The 23,043-nt window shown below is 39.3% G+C and overlaps 1 protein-coding gene across 1 annotated transcript in view; it reads left to right on the top strand.

Moving 5' to 3' along the window:
* CSMD1 (CUB and Sushi multiple domains 1) overlaps nt 1-23,043 on the top strand; it is a 1,960,312-nt gene that overhangs the window by 1,768,547 nt on the left and 168,722 nt on the right. The window contains exons 45-46 of the mRNA XM_074947791.1: nt 1,211-1,291; nt 1,664-1,777. Of these exons, the coding sequence (XP_074803892.1) occupies nt 1,211-1,291; nt 1,664-1,777 (195 nt within the window). The remainder of the gene's footprint in view (nt 1-1,210; nt 1,292-1,663; nt 1,778-23,043) is intronic.

The raw sequence follows: 23,043 nt of genomic DNA, 5'->3' as shown, positions 1-23,043 counted from the left end.
TTGGACAAACTGAACTCTAAATATTAAATGTTGAACTATTTTGTTTTTCATATTTTCTGGCAAAATCCTGTCCCATCTTTTATGCTAGAGTGCACTTATTCGTGTGTAACTAGATTCTGTACCATCTCTGGTCAATACACATAGTTATGAGGAATAGTGTAATGGGGTGTTTGAACATTAACTCTACTCTCAGGGCACACAAAGATATTCAGGGATGAGAGTACCTCATATGCATGCTTTCCCCTTCCTGTCTTCATGGTTCTCAATCCACCTTTCTCCTTGCACAATGCCTACAGAGGTGCAGTAACTCACACATCTGCCACAATTAGAGGGGCCTGAGGATTGATTCCCATTATGATTTATTTGTTTGTTTTTTTAACTTTTGTAACTTGACAGGTGGGGGAGGGATTCAGAGGATATAGGGAGTAGCTTTGTTCTTAACTGAGCCTGATTTCCACAGAAGGAGAGAGATTAATGTGTGTAATATGTGCATTCCTATCCCTAGCTGACATCTTTTTTTGGAGATATTAGCCAGCATTATCCTGTTAGGCTATCAGAGAGAAAATCAAGCCCTAAATGTTCAGTACAGGTAAAGACAAACTAAGTACCCAAAGCTACAGACATGATAGTAATTGTAGTGCTTATTTTCCCAATGGGACTGTTCAGAGCAGTAAACACTATAGCCAGTAGGTCATGTTTCCTGAAATTGTATATCCTCAACAAATTTGAAGAGCTGATAGAAACTAGTTTAGAAAGAAATGGTAACTATTTCACATTTGTTTTTTAATAACTTATTGGAAGCATTTCATTAGTAGTCATCTGGCTTTTTTGTTTGTTTTTTGCTAAGTAAAATATATACTGAGTCAAATTCATCCCTGGTTTCTCTCAGTTATTTTAAACCAGAGATGAACTGGACTGACTAATGTGTGTGAGATGCATATTTTTGTGTTGCTAACTGACATTTTTCATATTGTTTTAGAAATATTATGCAAAATCATGAGATGGGTAACCATCATGTTTTAACTGATATGTTTAGTTGTGAAAATTTAGACCCAGATCTTGCAATTTTGGCTGTGCATGGGTTTCAGTGTGACTCCATGTGGGCACACAGCTGCTCTTGCACAGTCAGTTGTAGGATGAAGGTGTTAACTTCCATTATAATACATTTTATTAATCTAATGTTTAATAGTATTTAAATTTTGTTTTGTAGCTTATCAACTAAAGAAATGCCAGCCTCCACCAGCAGTTCCACAGGCTGACTTACTTACAGAAGATGATGATTTTGAAATAGGTGAGACATTTGTATCTCATTTTCTCATAAAACTCATGCTAGCACACTTGGCGATTATGCAACTTTCACTTAAAATTTAATTAAATCATTACTACATCTCATTCTCCTCCTGAATACATTTCTAAGGTATCCCCAATGCCTGAAAATATAATACAATATGGAAATTTTCCCTTTATTCCTTCCTTCCTCTTCCTGACCGATATTATGAGATTCATATTTCCAGTTTTCTTCTCCTTTTACATTTCTACATTATTTTATACAGTTACTGTATAATATATTTTAAAGGGAAATATCACATATTTCAAATTGTAAAAGATAATATAGATCATCCGGAGGAGTAATTAAAAAGAGCCTGTCATTGATTCTTTTCAGGAGACTTTGCCAAATACAAGTGTCATCCTGGTTTCACCCTGGTTGGAAATGACATGTTGACCTGCAAGCTGAATGCAAAGTTGCAGTTTGTTGGCTCGCCCCCATTTTGTGAAGGTAAGTCTGTTTTGTGTAGGCTGTACATCAGATTCATTGAGCATTCTTTTTAGTTTTCCTTTATCCTAAATGAAAATGTCAGCAAGAATTTGGAACACTTTAATTTCCTCTGGTTTCCATCTCTGTTTAATATAAATGTTTCCAGGTATTTCCTCAATGGATAGTTCAGCATAGTGGAGGAAACCTGAGGTCTGATTAGACACCTAAATCAATGTTTAGGAATCTAAATAAAAATGGCCTTATTTTCAAAGGTGTTGAGCTCCCGTTACTTCCTTGTTTTATGAGTGGCTATACTTATCAAGTGTTATTATTGAAACATAAAGTATAAATGTGTTAACATGACCTAATGTGTATTGCACCCCAGAGGGAAAATATTTCTTTGTTGTCTTGTGAAGGTTTAAGCACATGTGCCTAATTTAAACATTTGCAGGATAACCAATAAAAGGTTCACCTGTGTTTTCACCATGGTATTTCATACCATGTGATATTGTAACATTTTTAAAATGGGCTTTAAAAATATTTGTGGTAAATTTAAGCATTGACAAGGAAACACAGAAAATCTTTTGATTATTCACATTACATATGAAAGTTTAATGTGTTTAAAATTTCAGGATTTAAGAACGTACATTAATTATATGCGAAAAAAGTATAGGTATGTGTCCCATCTATTTTTGTATATTCATACAAAAACAAGTGAAAATATCTTTAAAACCTGACAAGCAACAACTTACATATTTATGATGACAATCCTGTAAGCAAAGTTTTCCAGACATTTGGGGGGGGAGGGTGTTAAGTTTGTGTTTGTGTTTTTATATATTTGATGGCAAAAAACAATCACAAAACTGTTGAAACAAAAAGGGCTAAGAAAAGTCAAAATCATAATTGTACAATTCCTTCTTTGATCTCCAGCAAACTTATGAAATGAGGGTCTATCATAAAAGAGAAGCTCTTCCTGAAATTTGAAGATAACTTCAGTTTGAGGGAGATTGGAGAGCAGTCAAAAATCAAACTTTTCACAAGAAATTAGTTGTAACTTTTTCTGGGGAGGGACTGGCAGCCCTCCATAATTTCAAAGTATATATTATTTACAGTGGACATCACTGAAAACTAAGCACTCGTGATATAAGATTAATACTTCTTTGTACTGTATATATTACTGAATGTTACCCGAGTTTGCACAAAATGATTGCTGAGTAGCATGTAATTGCTAAAGACATCTGACTATGACTGTATTAATAACCTTAACATGATAAACATTAACTTGTCCCAGTTTCTTTGGTCCTCCTGTAAAGAAAGTAGCATGTAGGGCTAAGACCTCTACACTTGTAGGGATGATGTCCACTGCTTGCACAGAAGAAGCCATTCTCTCCGAGGCCCTCTATGAGCCTGGCCAATCTGCCACTAATAATCATGGACTTTTGTTTTTCCAGTACTCACCTAAATGTATTCTAAATATAGAAAAGATAATACCAAACTCAATACTGCAGTACTGCATTTGGTTACTTTTTAATGGTATTCACTGCAGAATGTTATGTAAATAAAAATGTTGTGTGTTGAGTTTTAACATTTATATCAACGGATTCAGGATCACATTAGATACTGGTGTGCGCGCGTGAGTTAGTGTGTATGCACTCATGCACACAAACTCTGTTAAAAAACATTATTATGGTGGCAAAATCAAGCACTCAGAAGTTAGGAAATGCCAGAATTAAGGTTGCCAAAGTAATATCTTAAGTTTTCTTTCTTTTTTTTTCTTTTTTTTTTTAAAGGAAAGCTTGAATACCCTTGGTATGGCAACTTCCACCTTTTCATGTTCTCTGTATATATATCTTCTTAATATATGTTCCATTCTATGTATCCGATGAAGTGGGCTATAGCCCACGAAAGCTTATGCTCAAATAAATTGGTTAGTCTCTAAGGTGCCACAAATACTCCTGTTCTAAAACCCACTGAATTTCATCATGTGACATCATACTGATGGCCAATTGGGTCATCAGCATTTTGTTAGAACCTTTAAATCCACCACACAGACCTCTGCAACTTGAGCTAAGGGTGTAACCGACAGCGGTAATGAATTAGCACTCTGCGTGGACCAGCACTAAATAGGGATGAGACACACTTTGCTAGTGGATGCACAGATATTTGCTGGCAGCAGAGGACATGTGAGATTCAGGAATCTTGGGTTCTGTCTATTCCAGATTCTGGAGGACAGTGTGCTTTGATGGGCACAGCCTCTTCTGCCCATCCCCCCTCACACCCCCAAAAACAAACAAACCCTTGATCCCTTCTGCCTTATCCTTTCCCATGTGTCTGTTTGCCAGTCCTGTCTCTTCTCCATCCCAGTAATCCTCCCAGTCCCATTCTTCTCACTTAGACAATCCCAGTTGCCACTTCTCAAGCTTCCCATCCCAGTCTCCTTGCCTAGACATGCCTAGTCTCCCTTTCTGGACTCCCCATCCCAGTGTCTTCTGGCTCCCAGTCTGTTTGATCCCCTCCTGGCCTCATTCTCCTTGCCCATAAATTCCCAGTAGCGCCCTTGTCCAGTCTTCTTGTCCAAATTTAACATCTCCATTGGACTCCAGTCACACACCCTCCTGACCATGCTACCCATCCTCACAGGCTCGCAGTCCTCCTCCCTAGCCTACTCATTCAACCTTAGCCTCCCTCCCCACCCCTTTCCTGTTTCCTTTTCCCAGTCTCCCACATTGCTGGCTCCCTGTCCCAGTCTTTGTCCAGACAGTGCCTGTTCTACCCCTCCAAGCCAATGCCCAGTTCCCCCTCCTCTAGTCCCCAGACTCCAGTCTCATTTCCTTCCCCCAGGCACCTTAGATTAATCTACTCTTCTCTTCCCCTCTGCATTTGAATCAAATAGCTTCCTCCTCCATGCTGTCTGGGCCCAGCAGGGGGTCAATGAGAGCACAGGAGAGACAGATCCTTGCTCTCAGTTCTTGTGTCTGGACCTGGCCTTGGCATAGTCCTCAGCAGCCCAGAGCTGCAGTTGTAGATAAAGTCCTGCTCAGCGCAAATGGAATCATCAGAGATTTTAGCTGTCTAGCAGGTCTCTATTGAGCATGTGTGAACTGTGATTTTTTTCAAAGGTTTATAGGTTGTCCAAATTTATGTGGATTGATAGAGGGACAACAAAAGGCAAATCTCTGACATACAGGCTACCCCTCTACCAAATTTCAAATCCCTTCTCCAAAGCATAGGGGTGCTAGAGCACTTCAAGAAAAAGGTTTCCAGAATGTTTATCTTGAGAAAAAACAATGCATTTTTCCTTAGACTTATTCTTAGAAATGGCTGGATTGTTTTGGCTGAATGTTTTGTTTTATTTTATTTATTTATTTATTAAAATCAGCCTGAGGTAGATATCCAGCATATAACATTTCAGCCTGAACAGTTAAAGTTCGGCAAAGTTGTAAAAAAACTGAAAACAGGTTCTTTTAATGGTAAGTGTCAGACAATCTTAATAATTGGAGGTGCTATCAGTCCCCCTATAATATGTATGTATATGTATTATTGGGAATATAAGGTGGGGAAATGAGTCATATGTGCACCTAATTTGGGCTTAATCAACTTTCACCTTCATTTATAAAATGTCAGGCAAAATGATTGCCACTTATAGCATCTGAACATATATTTACGTCAGATGATAAACAGCAAAGACAGAATGGGTAAGGGGAGAAGTTATCAAATTCTGGAGTACCAGGAAGTTCTCCTGTATTCCATGATGGTTATTGCTGCCTCTGGTTCTTCAGTCTCATTCCTTCCATTTCCGGTCTGGTATATCTCCAGTTTTGGTCTCACTCACCTGGCTTCTTATGCATATCCACATTACAAATTCATTAGTGTTTCTCTAATCAGCGTTAAGCATTGTATTCTGCATAACTAGTACAATACATAAGGAATATTGCTTTCCTACTTACAATTGTTGAGTGATATCTTTTTAATGGAAAAGGTACAGAGAAGGGAAACAAAAATGATTAAGGGTATGGAAGGGTAAGCTTCCATATGAGGAGAGATTAAAAGACTATGATTGTTCAGCTTCAAAAAGAGATGACTACGGGGGGATATGGAAGAGGTGTATAAAATCAAGAATAGTGTGGAGAAAGTGAATTAGGAAGTTTTATTTACATCTTCACAAAAAACAAGAACCAGGGGGCAATCAATGGAATTAATAGACCAGAGGTTTAAAACAAACAAAAGGAAGTACTTCTTCACACAATGCACAGTCAATTTGTGGAACTCATTGCCAGAGGATATTGTGAAGACCAAAAGTATAACTGTGTTAAAAAAAAAATTAGAGAAGTTTATGGAGGATAGATCCATCAATGGCTGTTAGCCAATATGGTCAGAGATGGAACCCCATGCTCTGGATGTTCCTAAGCCTCTAACTGCCAGAAGCTAGGAGTGAACAACAGGGGTGGATCACTTGATTATTGCCCTGTTCTATTCATTCCCTCTGAAGCTTCTGGCAGTGGCCACCGTTGGAAGACAGGATACCGGGGTAGGTGGACCATTGGTCTGACCTAATATGGTCATTCCTATGGTCTTATGTAACTCTTTCAGAACAAAGGAATTTTTTATTTGTATATTGTTGTTCCTTTGACACAAGTATCCCATTCTGACAGTAATGTTGCCCCTCTGCCAAGTGGAAACAGACATCCAGGGCCTTGCAGGTCAGCATCCCAGTAGAGAAGAAATCAGTGGCTTGGAGTCTTCATGTATTCTAAGTATTAAATTGCTTTATTGTCACATATACACCAATCCTGAAATGAGATGGGCAAACAGCATGCAGGGCAATCCCTTCTTCTGGGAATCTCAGCTTGACAACAATGCCCAGTTTGTAGGGAGAACTCTGCCTCAATAATTTACTTTAATCAGAGCCCAAGGCAGAAAGCAAACTCTCCTTCTGCTTTCTCTCTTAACTTTGTGTTGCTTATATGGCTCACAGTGGCTTTAGCTGACCAGAGTGTCTGACCCCAGTATTTTCCGTACGTATAAACACACAAACCAGTGAACCAGGAAGTACATAATGAAAGCACCTACACATTTCAATCAATGGTGGTTGTTTTTAGAACAGGATGAACTGTTCACATGTGAATTTCATTAGCACCTCATAAGGCTGCTTTTTTTCCTTTCCTCCTTTTTAAACTAATAATGTAATCCTTCTGCCCGTCAGAGTTGGCCGCTACAAGGGCCAGGTTCAGTATCTAGTGGTTCCATTCCAATAACACAATGTAACACCGGCTCAAGCCCCCACCCAGTGACCTGGGACAAATATATACCACCCCCGCTGGGCGCCTCCAAGAGACAATACTTCCCCTCTCACAAGCACAGAGTTTGAGTGTAGCAAAAGCCTTTTAATAACAAAGAGAAACAATGTGGCATTATGTTGGGGAAACACCACCAACAGGATTCATAACACAACCCATGAGCAAAAAAACACCCCAAGCAAATTGGGGCGTGTCCTTTCCCTTTGGTGCTTGAGTCCAGCAACCCAAAAGTCCAACAACCCCAAAGTCTCTGTCCCTGGTCAGCGCAGCCCCAGAGTTTGAAAGTTTATCTGCAGAGTTTTACCTCCCAACCTGGGTGGAGATGGGGGGGGTTAAGGGGCACCTTACATGATCTAAAGTCGATTGCCCAACCTCTCCATGGGGCTCCGCTCTGCTCCACCAGCCATCCCACAAATCGCTCTTCTCTGCCAGCCGCCCCCATGAGCTGCTCCAGGCATCCCACAAACTGCTCTGCTAGCCATTCCACGAGCTGCTCCACACTATATCTTCAGGCTCCCCCACTACTTAACACAACACTCAGTGATTTCAGCTCTTAGTAAGTTTACCTCTTTTGTGATTTCAGCTTATAGTAGGGGAGCCTCAGTGCTGGTGCACCATTGGCCCAAAGTGAATTCAGCTCAGCAGCCTGTAACTAGACCCCTAATAGAATCAAAATTAGCTCTGATATTCCACAGTGGAGAGAGCAGAAAGTGCAATTAGCATGTAAGGCCCTCACCTGGGGGCCCATACCACCAGGTATTAATGGCTCTCTCCATTCACTGAGTTTTGGAACCCATGACCCTTGCCTAGCGAGTGCTGCTTAGTTGATGGTGAGTCCCTCCATCATAACAAAAGGCCAAGTACAGTTCCACTGTCCTTGAGTCACACAATCAGGATAATAACAGTTGATTCCTGCCCCAATAACAGAGAAACTGGGGCTCCTACTCCTACTCCTATCTAGGTGGGGTGGGTGTGCCTATGCAAATGAGATCAGCCCCGAAGTTCTTTTCCACAACCCACCATGACTCGCCACCAGATGTCAGGGTAGAGCTCACCCTGACTCTGCTTACAATAAGAAAGCCCTATGAACCAAAATTCTGTTCTCACTTATACTTTAATTGTGTTGTTTAGTCAGTGCTAGATTTGTCCTGAGGTATTAAATGTTTTTGACAGTCAGCAAGCAGTAATTGCACCAAAAATCCAGCTTTTGTTTGGAGTTTACAGTAATAGCAACAACTTAACTCTTGGCCATTTCAAGAAAAACACAAGCGTCTGAAAAAGAAACTGGAAGATTCATATAAAAACTATAGAGATTTGAGGAGCTTCTGATAATGGTTAGTCATCTGTAACAAAACAAGAGAGTAGCTGGCTTTCTACAATTCTTGCAGATGTTGTGGCAGCTATTGGCTCTCTCTGAGCCCAGCAATTCTTGCTGTTTCTTTGTAGTCCTTTGAGATGTTGCAGATGAATCTCACCCACTCTGTAGTTGACAGCTTTCCCCTGAAGTGTGAATAGATTTGGTGATTTCATTGCTTTCTCTGTAGTGTTGTTCAATGCAATTCAGGTATATTGGTTTTAAAAGTTACCCACAATTGTTCATTTCAGTTCTTGACTGTTTTACTTATGAACTCTTATACATTTAGTCAATAGTAAACATGGTTATTGGTTTTATTTTTATGTAAAATATGTTGTAATAATTAAATTATGTGTAGTAGGCATGATGATTCGGACAACCAAAACATTCTGTTGTAAATTGGACTTTTAGCATGAGCCAAAGTGGATGCATCTCTGAGGAGAAAGGTTTAGGCTATTCTTTCTTGGAGCTATTGTGCATTTTTTAAACTTGAGATTGCTACTGGAGAAACATTCCGCTCAGATGTAGTGAAGCCTGCAGTGATTTCAGCACTTTTGTACTACAGGTGGGAATTGGTCTTGGCAATGGTATTAAGAAAAGAACTTGAAGTAAGAAAAGAGAAAAAGGGGAGAAAATTAAGTGAAAATATGTGACACTGTAATTAATTAAATAATGTGCAAGCCTACACTATTACAATTCATTTTATACAAATGTTCAAATTGAAATAATTCTAAATTACTGTGGATTATAAACCAAGACTAATGTGTTTTCCATTTTCTTTTTTCTTATTAAAAATATTTGTATAGCACAATAAATATAGATGATATTTACAGACACAACTAAAACATGTTCCTTCACTCTGAAGAACTTGACATCCAAATAAGACAGGTGAGACAAATGCAAGACAAGGTGTTCTTAGGTGTTCAGGCCAGAAGGGACCATTGTGATCATCTGTCTGATCTCTATAATACAAGCCATAGACCTTCCCTGAATAGAAACTTTGCTTAAGTAGAGCATATCTTTTAGACAAAAGTCCAATCTTGATTTAAAAATTGCCAGAGATGAGAATCCTGCACAACCCTTGGTAAATTGTTGCAATGGCTTATTACCCTCAGTTAAAAATAGTATCTTATTTTCAATCTGAATTTGTCTAGGTTCAACTTCCAGTCATGGGATCTTGTTCTGCCTTTGTCTGCTAGACTGAAGAATCCATTATCAAATTTGTGTTCCCTATGTACGTACTTATAAACTGTGATCATATCACCCCTCTCGTAAAATAAATAAACTGTTGATGATGGATTCTCCCATTGTGTTCGATGGATGAGCTACAGTCATTCATTGAGGGTCCTGAGATGAAACCAAAGTCCAGTATCAGACCTGCAGTCCCATCCACAAGTTCCACAGGTGAAGACAGTTGTAGATGAATGTGTGCTGCTTTTACCTTTATGCCTCACACATCTCTTTTTGATTGTAGCAGTCCATGAGGTCTTGAAATCTTTCAGTCTGAAGTGGCAGAGCTGCGGCCATCAGATCTTATCATGGGCTAAGAGCTCCAAGGTGTTCTTGTCAACATTGCAAGATTGATGGTTGGCCGCAAGAGTGTCTTTGTAATGTTTTCTTGGTCTGCCCCTAAAGTGGGTTCTGATCTGTAATTCTCTATGAAAGACAGCCTTCAATATTCTATTGTCAGACAAAGAGACCACATGACCATACCATCTCAGCTGCATTATCACTATAAAAGCTTCAGTACCTGTGATGTTGCAGCACTCAAGGACGTCAGTAATTGGAAAGAAATCTTGCCATTTAATTCCCATTATCTGTGTTAGGGGGCTTATTCCTTCATCCACTTACTTCCCTGGTCCTTCTCGTATGAACAGAGAGCAACAATACCCGAAGTCCAAAAGTGCAAACAATTCGATGTTTACTGGGGTGAACTTCCAGCAAGCATGATTCCAGTTTCCTTCCTTAGTGTCCCCCTTCCCAGCCCTGACACCACAGAGCCTTACCTGTCTCCCTGTTGCCATTCCTGCCCTTAGCTAAAAATGATTCTAATTTCCCCACCCCCATTCCCTGTTCCCATTTCCCCCCCACTTCCTGATTGACTGCAGACTATATAGTAAAACTTGAGTTCTGCTTAGCTATACCTTAACCAATCATTTTACTGAAATTTAACTACCCAATCCTAACATATTGTAACATGATTATGTAACCAATTATATCCCACCACCTTAATTAGTTTACACCCAGCAAAATTAATTATACAGCAGACAGAAACAATCACAGAACCAGACAGAGATTATACAGACAAACAATAGGGAAATGGGGACTACAGAGATAGAACAACAAAGAAATGAGGATTTCACATCCCAGCTATTGATAAGTGAGTTCTTGCCAGACAGGATGCTATCAAACTAAGTTTTCTTTTACATCTTCCAGGCACTTCCCTTTCTCTGGAGGTGATAGGCATTATCAGGACAGGAGTGTATTCCTAACAGCCCAATAGCACCTTATTTCAATGCGACTAGGTTGGAATGTGAGGATGTGACCGGTCGCTTCCCAGCTTATGGCTGCCTCTGCTGCTTAGCCAAAGATCTTAGCCTAAGCACAGGGCCTCGGACTGTCACAGTAAGAGAAGGCCCTTACACTGGCAGACAGTGATTTTGATTCTTTCTTTTATATCTCTATAACTAGCTAAGTGATAAGAATACACCTAAATTCTTTGAGTATAGGCCTTTACAGACAGGCCTGAATATCTATGTCCTAACAATCTGCAGTAGACATCATAGATGGAATTGGTCCAAGTGTTTTATGTGGAATTGATAAGTAGTCCATGTATAGCAGCCCTAGAGGAGGGTGGTGATGATGATGGTGTGGTAAATATCAATTTTTGTTTGCAGCCTGACTTCCTGTTCATTTCAGAGACCATGCTGAAGTTTTCCAAAGCATCACTGGCTGCACCAATGTGCTTTGTAATATCATCATCATCATTCATTGAACCTTGTGAAACGACACAGCCAAGGTAGCAACATTTTTCAATGACCTTGAGTGGCATCTTGTCAGTGGACACAAATGGAGAAGTTGCAGTACTTTCTGGTTGAAACTGGACCATGACTTCTATCTTTAGTCTGATTGTTAGGAAAAAAAACAAGTTGCTGCATGCGCAAAAGGCAGTCAGTGAGAAATGGAATATCCTTGAGGATATGGGCCAATAAAGGACAATCATCAGCGAACAGTAATTCATGAACAATTGTCTTCAAAACTGCTATCTTTGCATGCAGATAATGCAAATTAAGGACATCTCTATCTATACGGTATTGCATGTGAATGCCATAATCAATGTCTCTGAATGCATCTATTAGAACTGTTGCAAACACGATGCTAAATAAAGTTAGCACAAGAATGCAGCCTTGTTCTACTGGTAACACAGAGTTTTGATAAGCAGCCATGGTCAAGGACACGAACTGCATTCCTGCCTGAAAAGATTTAATAATGTTGACAAACATTTCATAGGAACCAAACTTGTGGCGGACTGCCATCTCAATTTATAGAATCAAAGGCCTTACTAAGATCAACAAAAACTACATATAGATCTTGATTCTTCTCATAACATTTTTCCTGAATTTGCCAAAGTGCAAAGATTATATCTGAAGTACCATTCCCAGTACACTGGCTTTCAGGCAGTATCTTCTCTGCAAATTGATCAATTAGCCAGTTTAGCATGACTTGCTCGAGTATCTTTCCTGCTGTAGCAAGGAGCGAGAAGCCACTATGTTTATCACAGGACGTGTACTTGCCTTCCCTTTTGTAGAGGTGAATAATGTCAACAACTTTAAGTTCCCGTGGCACAGCCTCCTTTTCCCAAAACTTTCAGTAGAGGTCAGTGAGCTTCCTGTTCATGGCCCTCATATCTGAAGATCCCTGCACGGAATACAATCTGGACCCACTGCTTTGCCATTTGATATTTCCTTGACAGCTTTCCATACTTCAGATATGTTCAGTGGAATTGAGAGTTGGTCTCAAATTGGAAATTGTTCAAGATCATCAAGCACTGATGCTGACATTGTGGTCAGGCAGTTCAGAATTTTTATTAAAGTGTTCAGGCCACCTTTTCAGAATTTGTCCATGTTTGGTCAGCAGCAGCGACTCATCTTCATTCCAAATATGGCTGATACCGTTAAAATGTGGGCTGTACATGGTCTTCAGCTCATCAGAAAACCATTTGAAATTTTTTTGGTCTCCCACTGATTTAAGCTACTCAGCTTTCATTTTCCATCAGCTGTCCTTCATAGATTGAACTATAAATTATGTTAAGCTAAATAGAGGGCAGCAGTACAGGAAATGGAGAACATTAGAATTATTGATGATGAGAAGAAAGGATTACTTTTAGAGATGGATTTCAAGAATGGAGTTGAAGGAACTGATGTTTGGCAGATAACTGCTGAGCTGTTCAAAATGATCTGGAACTTTCATTTATATGTCTGAAATTTTCCAGGCCTCTCAAGGCCTGACTTCATCATGAAGATTAATTTTATTTGGACAGTTTGAGTAAAAATGGTTCAGCCACTTGGGAATAAGAGGAAAACAAAAGAAATACACTTTTTCTGTTATGAAAAAAAAAACAAAAAAACAAGTCGTATGATGTTTTCTGAACAGCTTCTGTGCTGATGTAACTCAGAGTCTAAAGTTGAATTTTGGCAATGAAACCACCCATGCTGAGTGTGACATTTCTAAGTGATCCTGTGAAAAGTTGGTTTAGCTTTGAATGACATTTTTGATCATTGATAACTGTACTTCATGCAGCCTTAATATTTTATTATATGCTTGTGCTTATGGTTTTTTCCTCTCTCTTTGTAATATTTTCCTTCTCCTTTAGAGCTTGATCCTGCACCACTGAAGTCAATAAAGTTTTGTCACTGGTGCAGGATTATCCCCTTAGTTATCTCAATTAGCATGTCAGTATTCAACAAAACAGACAAAAACTTTTTTTGAGGAGAGATTTTAGCAGTATTTGTTTTATTTTTGTCTGGTTTCCAGTGTAATTCTGTATGATAGACTTAACTAATTAGTCCCATATTTTTTGTAGCATGCATTCTTTGTGTGTCCCATTTGTTACTAGTGCTGAAACCCTCATACTTCTGAGGCATCAACTATACGAGTGGGTCAAAAGGAAGCCTCTTTCTCTCTGACACTGCATTATAATATTCTCAGCTGGATGCAACATTTTACATAATATACAGCCTCAGCAGATTATTAATAAAGCCATATTCCCATTTGCTTTGTAATAAGGAGTATAAGTAGAGTTTACTTGGCTGATTCTGGGATAAACACATGTAATTGCTCCAGAAAGCCTGGACACAGCTGTTGTGGAACATAAAAAGGTACCTTGTCTTGTTATTTTTTTCTGTGACTATTCATTTCCATCTCTCTTAAAAGGTGCCTCTGTAGATGGGGGTTTTAGTACATATAGAATAACTTACATCTCTAGGGTAGTAAATTCAGCATTCCAAAGGAATGCTACTTTTGAAGAGTATGTCTAACATATTCAGACACCAGAACACTGCTTATTATAATTTTAGTGCAGAACTTAAGCATATGTAATAAGGATTCATCTTTGTAGCCTCAGTGTGCACCCAGGGAAAACACATGAAAGAACTAAATCAGTGAGCATAAGAATAACTTCTTCAAATTCTTTCTCTTCTTTATTTATTCCTTGTGATTTTAGTGTTTGTTTGACTGGTGTTTTTAGCATCTAGTTTCCATCCATGATTATGTTATTTCATTTCAATATATACATCCTTTTTTTTTTTGAGAACTAAGAAGTCAATTAACATTTCTAAAAAAACAGATATAAGTGAATGGTATTCTCCTCAAAGGGAATGTTTCTGTGACTCTTGTTAGTTCATAAAAAGAACCCAAACCACTCTTTTTATCTTAGCTGTACAAGTACGATCATTACATCGGTCTCCTGTGAGTGAAAACAGAGTTTGTGAGATAAATTCCCCTCAGACAAAAAGCATCCCATTTACAACTGCCTGATTATCAAAGCTGCCCTTCTTGATGGTTCTTGTAGTAAATGGTTCACTTCCCTTTCCCCAATCCCCTCATTATCTCTGCTTTTGGTTTTGATGTACCACTTCAGTGTACACTACATCACTCCAGATCTAATTATATATATATTTTACATTCTGAAATTGTTTATTAGCTCATTGAATGTGAGGGACTAGGTTTTGTGTATTTGGGGATCAGTTGAATTCAACTTTTTAATTTATAGCAGACCTGCAAGCAGTGCACAAGAGTGTTTGACAATCAAACAACAAATTCAGTCGCTAGAGAAGGGTGAGGAGAGAAAGAAAATAAGTGGAGGAGAGGAGAGGCATACAGAATGTGGCATCAAAGAGGAGGAGAGGAAAGCAAAGAGAAGACAACATGTAAAAATATTTCTCAGTATCTTGATATTTTTAGTAAGTTTTGTGTCAACACACTGAAGTGAACTGCATAGACACAGCCAACACCTCCTACCAGTTAAGGAGAAGAAATACAGCATTAAATCCAGAAAATATTGGATCTGCCTGAGTCACTTGGCATGTGGTGTTGACACATCAAAAGACAGGAAAGTGTAAGTATGATAGGATGTCAGGTTCTAGGACCCTGATTCAAGGTGCAAGGATATTTTGTTGACTCATCTGTTAGACAGAACAGGTGAGTCTTATTAGCTCCAATTTAGCAGGACAAAAGGTGAATACTCTCTAAGGTCCCCCTGATGGGAGGACTTGACAAGGGCAGACCCCATTGATTTCAGTGGGGCTTCATGTGGGTGCAGCTATCTGTCTATGCAGAGTCACTTGTCATATGAGGATCTCAGACATGAGAAAAGAAATATTTTAGTGATGAGCTGAATTCCGCCCAGAAAGTATTGTTTTCAGAAGATTCTGTTCAGACATATGCTAAAGAAGTCTAAATCACAGTGCCTGAGCTTGTGAAACTAAAGAAAGAAAGAAACTTGAATGAAGTGATGTTTTTTTAATTGTTTACATTTTGCTGCGGATACAGGCAGGGTAGGATTAAGGCATAAGCTAATTAAGCTACATGCTTAGGGCCTCGCAATATGAGGGACCTCTAAGAAAGAAAAAACTTACTCAATTTCAAATTTTATCAAAATTGGTTGATAAATAAAGGAGACATGGGAAAAATAAGATATAGACATTTTTGTTCAAAGATGACAAAAATAAACACATTTGGCTACACAAATATCCTTACCTGACCCTTAGCCTTCACTAATTGTTCATTATGGACAGGTGGGAGGCCAGGGCTGAGAAAAAAAAATTGCACTTGTAAAATTAATATTTCTCTGAGTAAATCTGCTATCCGTCTCTTAAATGTAGTATTTTGTTGGCCAGCTGCTACTGGAAGTCTTCATAACTTATTTAAATAAATAAGACAACTGTTGTTCCTACACTCCTTTATGGATGTGAAACCTATCGACAGCCCCCTTAAGGGTCTGGAGAGGTACCACCAATGATGCCTCCAGAAGATCCTTCGTGTCAATTGGCAAGATCACTGCACTAATGCCAGCATCCTCACTGAAGCCAATGTCACTCGCATTGAAGCAATGATCCTCATGCACCAACTTTGCTGGGCTGATGCCAGGCTCTCACCTTCCAAAACAAGTCCTCTACTCTCAGCTCACCTATGGTCAGAGATTCCGTGGTGGTCAGAGGAAACACTACAAAGACACACTGAAAGCATATCTTAAGAAAACTGCGCACACCATACATTCCACCACATCCAAGAGTTACTACTTTTTCTTCAGCTAAACAGTTATGCAAAATGCTCTGTTAAAATGAACAGACTATAAATATAAATAGCTAATCATGAAATATTTTCTATGAGACTTAATATTGTATACTGGTTCTTTATAGTTCAGAGACTCTTAGTTGCTAAATTTTGCCTCTTTCTCCCTAGCTTTTTAAAAAAATAATGTAGAAAAAATAAGCTCAATTTAGGAGATGAAGAGAGAGTAGAGATCCTTGTGTTTATCCTTTTTAGAATCTGTAAAGGACTCAGATACACTGGTGATGAGTACAATATAAATACCTTGACTGATAGGTAGTTAACAGGTAATGTACTTCTAACAGATCATTTATTCCAACATCCTTCTTGGTGGTAGTTAGTGTGATTGTATCTGGCTGAAGAACATACTAGAGTATCTTCAAATGTTATAATAAAGATGAAGCCAGTATTGTCCAACAAAAGCAGATCCATGTGCTGTGATTTATACATCTGTTTACATTAGTATTACCAGCATCATACTGTTTATTACTATTATAAAATAGTAATAGTTATTTTTAATAATATCGTGTCATGGATTTGCATGACATTTTATAGAACAAATAAAGACACAATCCCCGAAGAGCTTACAATACAATATGCCTCTAGGACAAGGATGATGCAGAGCTGGTTATTACTTGGGGAGGTTGTTACTGGCTTCACCTTCTACTCATCCCACTCTGCCATCTTTGGAGTGTTTTATATCCCAGGAATGAGTGCACTGAGGGAGTAATCCCTGTGCTCAGTTATAGCCCTTTTTACTGCGCAGGAACACATAGGGAGGGGGCTTCATCTTCCCTTTCACACATTGAATACCCATGGAGCAACAGGGCACAGGCTGGCCCCTAAGGTAGTATTAAATATAGTAAGTAACATCAAACTTATATATTATCTACATTTTCAGAATATATATACAAAAATGAACATTAAATTGTGCATCTAATTTGCATGACTCATTATTATGATTTCAAGCACGATCACAGGAATGGTATATGTAAATGACCTATTACCCATCCAAAGTAATCTTCATGCTTATTTACTGCAATAATAGGTAAAATATTAAAAATTAGGTGTGCAATTAGAGATACATATTTTGTACACACATGTGCATAACTTTCTTTATAAAAACATGCCTTAGAATAATTTTGGAGACTGTAATTAGAAGAAAAGATAGGTTATTCACCTTACTATAAGTGAAATTTATTGGAGATGCCTTTGACCATATGGATACCATCATAGGTATGTGTGTTTCATGCTTCTGAGCCCATAATTCTGTATTTAGCCATTTCCATTTGAGCTGTACATTCTTGTGCCCCCTACAGTGAGGGCATAAAAATCAGAGCAGCCCCAACAGCCACTCATTTCCTTCACTAATATAGAAATCCAGAGAAGGACTCTATATCAGTGAGGTAGGTTGTTGGATCATGTAATCCATGTGTCTGAAGACATCTTGAAGCATTGGTGACCAACATTTACCCCTCCAGGAGGTAGGTGATTGGAGGCACCTGATCTAAAAGCTGTGACAATGGAGTAGTGAATGGTAAACATATAAAGCAACTTTGTGTAACTGCCTTACAGATTTTGTAAGGTGTTAACTAAGCCCTAATAAAATGTGCCCTAAATTGAAAGGGAATGGGTAGTTTATTTAAAAAAGCAGACAATCTTAGTGCAGTCTGTAATGCATTTAGAAAGTCTTTGAGAGGAAACAGAAAAAGTATAGGTGATTTACGAAAATGCTGAATTCTAGAAAGATTAAAGGACATAGCTCTAAGAAGTTCTAGTTTGTGGAGTTTAACTTCATGATCCTTCTGCAGAGATTAAGGGGGCAAAACCTGGTAGATGTATTAACTAATTTATATGAGAGTCCAAGACAAGTTTTTTATAACAATTTTTGAGTGTGGTTGAAGCATCAGATGCTTAACTTGTGGAAACATTTGAGTCAGACCTTTTATAAATCTAGAAACTGTAAGGTCAGAAATAAAATTAAGTGATTGTTCAGAGGCAGATTATATTCTGATATAGCAACCAGGTAGATTCTTACTGAGTTAACTGGAAGTCCAGCACATTTTAAAATCAATAAATAGTTCAAAATAATTGATACAGAAGAGCCAAGGGGTTGAACATGATTCTGAATAGGCTGAAGAGAGAAGTGTTTCCCTTTTGCTTGATTTAGCCTTCTGGTAGAGGTCTTTCTGCTTCGAATATAAATCTGTTGTATAGCTGCCAAGCAGGATTTGTTCAGAGGCCTCAGCCAACCAGCTTCCATGTGTAGAGACTCTGAGTTCAGATTAAGCATCAGACATTGGCTTTGGGAAATTATTTCCAGTATGTTCAAAGAGATGGGCTGATTGATAGGTGTCACAGCTTAGAGTATCAGAAATGGTGTGTCCAGGCTGGAGCTATTATTATCACATTGACCTTGTTTTGGTGAATCTTTGACACAATTCTGGGAATTAATGGAATGACATGAATGCTAAAGGGAGGAGAGAAGAGGTAGAGATCCTCTATGACTGGTCCATGATCTTGACCATAGCCTAAAATGTGTAACCTATAGCCTGATGAGAAGTTGCTGTTACAATAGATGAAATAGAACCCCCACCCCTTTCCCTAGAAAAATTAGGAGCTTTCTGTTGGTATTGATATAAGGAAGGTGGAGACCATTGTTTACAGAATGAATGGGGTGTGGTTTGCTTATAGGCGTAGTTTGACTTCTATATTTGGGAGGGGGGTCAAAGGTTGGGAGGATGGGTCCAAATGCATGGGGGTTGAGCAGATGGGGGGAAGCTCCCTGTACAGTGACCCCTCCCTCACTGCTGAGGAGTGATGGGGCAGGAAGCGGGAGTTGGGGGGGTTCAGAGCTTTCTCCAGCAGGGGGAGATCCCTGGGGGTGGGTCTGATCCAGCCTTGGCTGCTCCATGGAGGGGAAGAGGAAGTATTTAAATTTAAAACCATGCTCTGAAGTGTCTCTAGCCTCTGTTTGTCAGACATTGGGAATGGGCGACATGGGGAAGGATCACTTGATGATTACCTGTTCTGTTCATTCCCTCTGAAGCATCTAGCATTGTTCACAGTTGGAAGACAGGATACCGGGCTATATGGACCTTTGGTCTGACCCAATATGGCCGTTCTTATGTTCATACCCTCCCCAATCTCAGCCCATGGGTTTGCTTCATATTCTGAGGTGGCCTGTGTAGGCTCAGAGACCAGAACATTGCCTTCAAATTCTTCAGAGAGTGCAGTGCCTCAATTGTTTTAGAGTTAAACAGATCATGGCCCTCAAAAGGCAGGTCTTCAACTGTTTAGAAATTTCTAATGACTGCAACCAGAATGTTCTTCTCATAGTGACCACAGTGGCCATTGATCTGGCTGCAGTGTCAAAGGCACCCAATGAGGCCTATGAAGCTGTCTTTGCCACCAATGGGCCTAATGAAGTCACTGTTCTCAGTTCATCTCCGATCTCCTGAGGAAATATCTGAGATAGTTGCAGAACTTTGTGCCATTGCATAAAATCATTCATATTCATTAATAGTTGGTAATTGGCTATATAACTCTACAAACTATTAGAAGAGTAAGCTTTCCTCCTCAGGAGAGCCGTCTTCTTGGGCTCTTTATCCATGGGTGTAGACCTAGGAGGCTCAGGTAATTGAGATTTCTCATGAGCTTCTGTTACCACCAAAGATCCAGATACTGGGTTTGTGAAAAAGTACTCAACCCAACCTCCCTATGGTGGGTACTTGGTATATGCCATCTACTCTCTTAGATATGGCTGATATAGAAGTCTCTTGTACAACTTCTTGGGGAATTCCAAGGTGTCCACCATTCTTTTAAGGAGGTCTTGGAAGGCCCAGAACTGAACTTTAGTGGATGTATTGTAAAGAGCCATAGCCTTGTTGGGTGATGCCAATGGTATGTCCAAAGGACTGGGCTGTTCCTCCTACTCCTCCACAAGGTCTTTCTTCTTCTCTGCTAAGAGGTCTTATTCTCCAGATTGTAGTAATTCCCAATGGAAAGATTGAAGTCCTCTAGCAGGATTCTTAGGAGGAGGTGATCTTACTCTTGACCTTGATGTAGCAGAATAAGGAGCAGGTGGGAGAAGCTATGGGTTCTAAGGAGACCAATAAGGCCAGGTCTGCATTCCATAAGGGAAAGGACTATAGTGCCACAAAGGTGGGAACCATGGTGTGTGATGTCTGTGGAACATGAGGCTTGTGGTAAGGAAGACTCCTTTCATAGGCACTCCTGTGAATTAGTGTGGGTGAGAGGGAAGATCTGTTAGGAGTGGGACTTCTGTTGTGATGCAGAGAAGAGGATGCTGATGAGTCAAATTCCTCTAATGGAGGAGCAGATCCCTGTGGAGTAGAAACCAAAGAGGCTCTGATATTAAGCCTGAGAGGGAGATACTAACACCAGTGAGATTGAGTGGAAAGAGACTTTAATCATCAGTACTTTATGCTCCAGATACAGTGGATAAAGGAGACACATCCAGCAGTGGAGATTCTGGTTCAGGAGTGATCATAAGGTCCAATTATGTGAATGCAGCTTTAGCAGACAAAGGAAGCAGTACTAATGATGACAATGGTACTGGGATCATTGGTACTAGAAGTGCAGTCTCTTAAGAAGTCTTGTCACAACACATACCAGTAACTCGGAGGCATACTATGATGAGAGTGGTACCAAGGACACGTCAGTCACCGAGGAAGTAGAATGCAGTACCAAAAGTAAAGAACACAATCCCCCACCCTTAGAAAACACAAGGTACCAATGTGGTTTTGTAAGAACAAGTTTAGATAAGTCACCATGATGAACCTTGCCTTCTTGGCCAGTACCATGAGTGACACTGGGTGTCAAACCTCACAAAGAGACCTTTGATATTTTGTGCAGTTGGCAGTAAAAGCTACTGAATGACCTGAGGAGGGCTGGTGAGCAGACTCAGAGTGTTTGACAGCAGCAGAAGTTTTCATAGTAACAGACTTATCACCTGGAATGATATCCCTTCTTGATGGGGCACCTGATGAAATCAGCTTCACAGCATGAAGACTCAGTTCTTGAAGGGTTATCTCAGAGTGAGACTGTGTGTAATGATCTCCATTCAAAATAATTTGAGACTAACCTCACAAGCCCCCTGTTTACACTTAGAAAAAGAGTTACAAATAGCACCTTTACTAGGGATGTGTGACTCTCACAGATTAAATGAGCTCTTTGTATATGCATCATTAGCAGGCATAGCATTCTAACAGACATGGCACATTTTAAAGCCTGGTGACCTGCTCTCCACCATTGAACCTACTCGTTGGTACAAAGGCAAAGCTAAAGAAAAAAATATGTTGGATTTTCAGTGAATGGGCTTAACTAAAACTTATCAAACACACTGCACTACGACGATTAAACTAACAACAAGCCTAACTGTACAAGTGCAAGAAGCAGGAGGACTCTGAGACTCTGACTTGCTGCCACAAGTGATGGGAAGGAACTGAGTAGTGATTAGCTCCACCGTTTATACTCTCTGTGTAGGGCACAAAGGTGTGCAGGGGTATGTGCACAGCCCTCACTGACATTGTTGACTGAAAGATTCCCAGATCATGCAGATGAAGCACATGCATCTACGCTGGGATCTACTGTATGTGGACAAATGCTTGAAGAACTTCCCATTATAAAATTCCTTGTGAATATCTATCTAGCTTTCATTTCCATTTTCAATGTCTATTGACCCTATGCATTAAAAAACTCCTCAGTCTGTTATCTGGAGCCACTTTCTTTTACCAGCTCTGCCCTCATTTCACAGATTTTGAGATGTGTATGTCCTGGATAGAAATTAAAAAAAAAAAAATGAAGAGGAAAGAAAGCCCTACAATGCTTCTGCACTGATCTGTTATCAGTATTAATTGTGTAATTTTTTTAAATTGTTGAAGGGAATTCTTTGATCTCTAAATCCTTGTTTTCTAATGTTCCCCCAAGGATACATACTTGAGAAGGTGGAAGATAACATCTGAAGAAGACTTTTTTTTTCCATAACACTTACTGCATGTAGCTTTTTTTTATATCTCTTCTGAGCAGGTGGCTCCAGATAATAGCCTGAGGATTTTTTTAATGCATAGTATTTAATTACAATATATATCTCTACCATGGCAGTTTTTAGTTTGCTTACCGTCATTAACACTCTTAAGCACTAATTATTTTGTTTAGTAGGGAAACCTATCTCCCTTTGATAAAAGGGAGACGAGCTACTGAAAGGTGGTGGCACTGCAGGACCTGTTTCTTAAGAAGGCAGCTTGTCATCCACAGGACCACATGCTGGGATTCCCTCCTGGTACTTTCTTGCACACAAGAACTTTGAATGGTTCTGGCCCTTACTTGTTTTGTTATTTTTAAACCAATGTGTTCATAGTTGATAGAAACCTCCGTGTCACTCAACCTGTCCCTTTTTCCCAGATGTCTCTCTACTCTATAGATTTTAAAGCACATACTTGCATGTCCACATCTCTGAAAACCCCATTCCTGTCTTGTTTTTTGGTTGTTTACTTTTGATAGCCCTCTGTTTATGTTATTGGATTTTTTCTGTGTTGTTTGTTTCCACCTTTCATTTGGTTTTTTTCTTTGTTTTATTGTTCACTTTTTCCATATCTTTTAATTTATGTCAGCATTCAGGGACTGTGCCAGACATTTCCCTGGTATGTTTGGTAATCCTTCAGGAGACATGTTTGTAAATCTAACACACACAATTGTTAAAATGCATATACTGTATTATGAAATATTGGGGAAAAAATCAGAACACAGATGCCAGCAAATGTAAAGCGGTCCCTCCTGACAGA

This window comes from Natator depressus, chromosome 3 (assembly GCF_965152275.1).
Source record: "Natator depressus isolate rNatDep1 chromosome 3, rNatDep2.hap1, whole genome shotgun sequence".
Lineage (NCBI taxonomy): Eukaryota > Metazoa > Chordata > Testudines > Cheloniidae > Natator > Natator depressus.
Note: the sequence above shows the minus strand (reverse complement) of the source record. Positions and strands in the feature narration are given on the sequence as shown.